We start from the raw sequence: 1,943 nt of genomic DNA on the forward strand, positions 1-1,943 counted from the left end.
ATGGGCGGAGCCACACCTCTAACGGACATAAAGCCCCTCCCCTCTCAGGGAAAATTCAGGAAACACTGAAAGGTAAACATGCATGTTGTGTTGTGTTGTGTTGTGTTGTGTTGTTGTGTTGTGTTGTGTTGTTGTGTTGTGCTGTGGTGTAGAAGTGTACATTCATAAGAGACAGATTCATTTTAAAAGTCTTGGGTGGAGGTTTGCAGTGCACTGCTGCACACACACACACACACACACACACACACACACACACACACACACACACACACACACACACACACACACACACACACACACACACAAACACTGTGTTGCAGTGCACTGCTGCACACACACACACACACACACACACACACACACACACACACACACACACACACACACACACACACACACACACTGGTCTGCTGCTCACGTCCCTCTTCCCCCCTTCACTGGTCCGCTCTCTGTCGCCCCCCGCAGGAGACAAGGATGTGGTGGTGCTGGGGGTGTTTGGGGCGGCGTGTGACGGGGCGGCGCTGGAGGCGCTGAGGAAGGAGAAGCTGAGCGCCCTGCTGCCCCCCTCCGTCTACACCAACATCAGCACCAGCGTCCCCCGCGGCTCCAGCTGCCTCGACAACATCTGGCTCAGCCGCAGCCTCAAGAAGATCTACACAGGTGTGTGTGTGTGTGTGTGTGTCTGTGTGTGTGTGTGTGTGTGTGTGTGTGTGTGTGTGTGTGTGTGTGTGTCTGTCTGTGTGTGTGTGAGAGAAACAGTGAAAGAGAGGTGTGTGTTGAGTGTGTGTCTGTGTGTGGGTGTGTGTGACGTTGTATCAGGGGTCAGTTTTTATGAGGATCCTGTGCAGTAGAGATCACTTCTCTTATGTGTTTATACTTGATTGCTGCAGTAATACCCCTTCTAATGATCACTGTGTGTGTGTGTGTGTGTGTGTGTGTGTGTGTGTGTGTGTGTGTGTGTGTGTGTGTGTGTGTGTGTGTGTGCATGTGTGTGTGTGTGTGTGCATGTGTGTGTGCATGTGTGTGTGCTGCCCCCCTCAGGTCACTGCTGTGTGGTGCGCGAGGGCCTAACCAACCCCTGGATCCCTGACAACTGGTCGTGGGGGGGCGTGGCCTCTGACCACTGTCCCGTGGTCGCGGAGTTCTTTGTAGACATCCTCCCCAAGGAGCCCGGTCGCCATGGCAACGGGATAGCCAGTGTGGACAGGGGGGACATGATGCCCAAACACGAGCGGTGATGACCTGGACTCAGGGTTGCCATGACGCCCAAACACGAGCGGTGATGACCTGGACTCAGGGTTGCCATGACAGATCACTTCGACCAATTGGGGCACTTGGAACCATTTCACAGTGACTTGTTTTTTAGTTTCGTTTTTTTGCTGCTCGATCCTCTCTCCTCATCCCTAACACACACACACACACACACACACACACACACACACTTCTCCCTGTGGAGTGGTTTCCTTCTATGGACTGGCTCTGCGGTGGACTAAGACAAAGCAGTTTGAGATTAATGTGGAAAAAGCACCAAGATTGCCTTTTCAGATTCCTGCTTGGGTGTGCAATACAGACTGCCAAACGGCTCTGACGAGCGCCAAGAGATTGTTCCTGCAGACGGAAAGAGTTCTTCGAGAAGAAGAAGTTTATTTAAAGAGAAAATATATCAATTATGTCAATGCATATAGAAATTCTATATATCAGAGACAGTTTATGACGCGTGCCAAACTTACTTAATGAAAAGGAAGGATTTATTAATTGTTTGTTTTGTTTTAATTATTTTCTTTCTTTGAACCTTCAGGTCTTAATGAACTCCTGTATTGCGAGCTTTGTTGTGTTAAGGATGCACAAAATGATCAGGGCTCCGTGATGCTTTGAAGGACAAAAGCAAACGGTCGCACAAGGAGCTTTTGATCATCACTGAATAATAAATGAGTTTTCATCAA

At 49.6% G+C, this 1,943-nt stretch overlaps 1 protein-coding gene across 1 annotated transcript in view; it reads left to right on the forward strand.

Annotated features, from left to right (window-relative positions):
* eepd1 (endonuclease/exonuclease/phosphatase family domain containing 1) overlaps positions 1-1,943 on the forward strand; it is a 33,363-nt gene extending 31,420 nt beyond the window's left edge. The window contains exons 5-7 of the mRNA XM_031585974.2: positions 1-72; positions 466-660; positions 1,042-1,943. The exon at positions 1-72 is cut by the window's left edge and continues 67 nt beyond it. Coding sequence (XP_031441834.1) covers positions 1-72; positions 466-660; positions 1,042-1,238 — 464 coding nt within the window. The 3' untranslated portion in view covers positions 1,239-1,943. The remainder of the gene's footprint in view (positions 73-465; positions 661-1,041) is intronic.

The sequence above is a fragment of the Clupea harengus genome, chromosome 19 (assembly GCF_900700415.2).
Source record: "Clupea harengus chromosome 19, Ch_v2.0.2, whole genome shotgun sequence".
NCBI lineage: Eukaryota > Metazoa > Chordata > Actinopteri > Clupeiformes > Clupeidae > Clupea > Clupea harengus.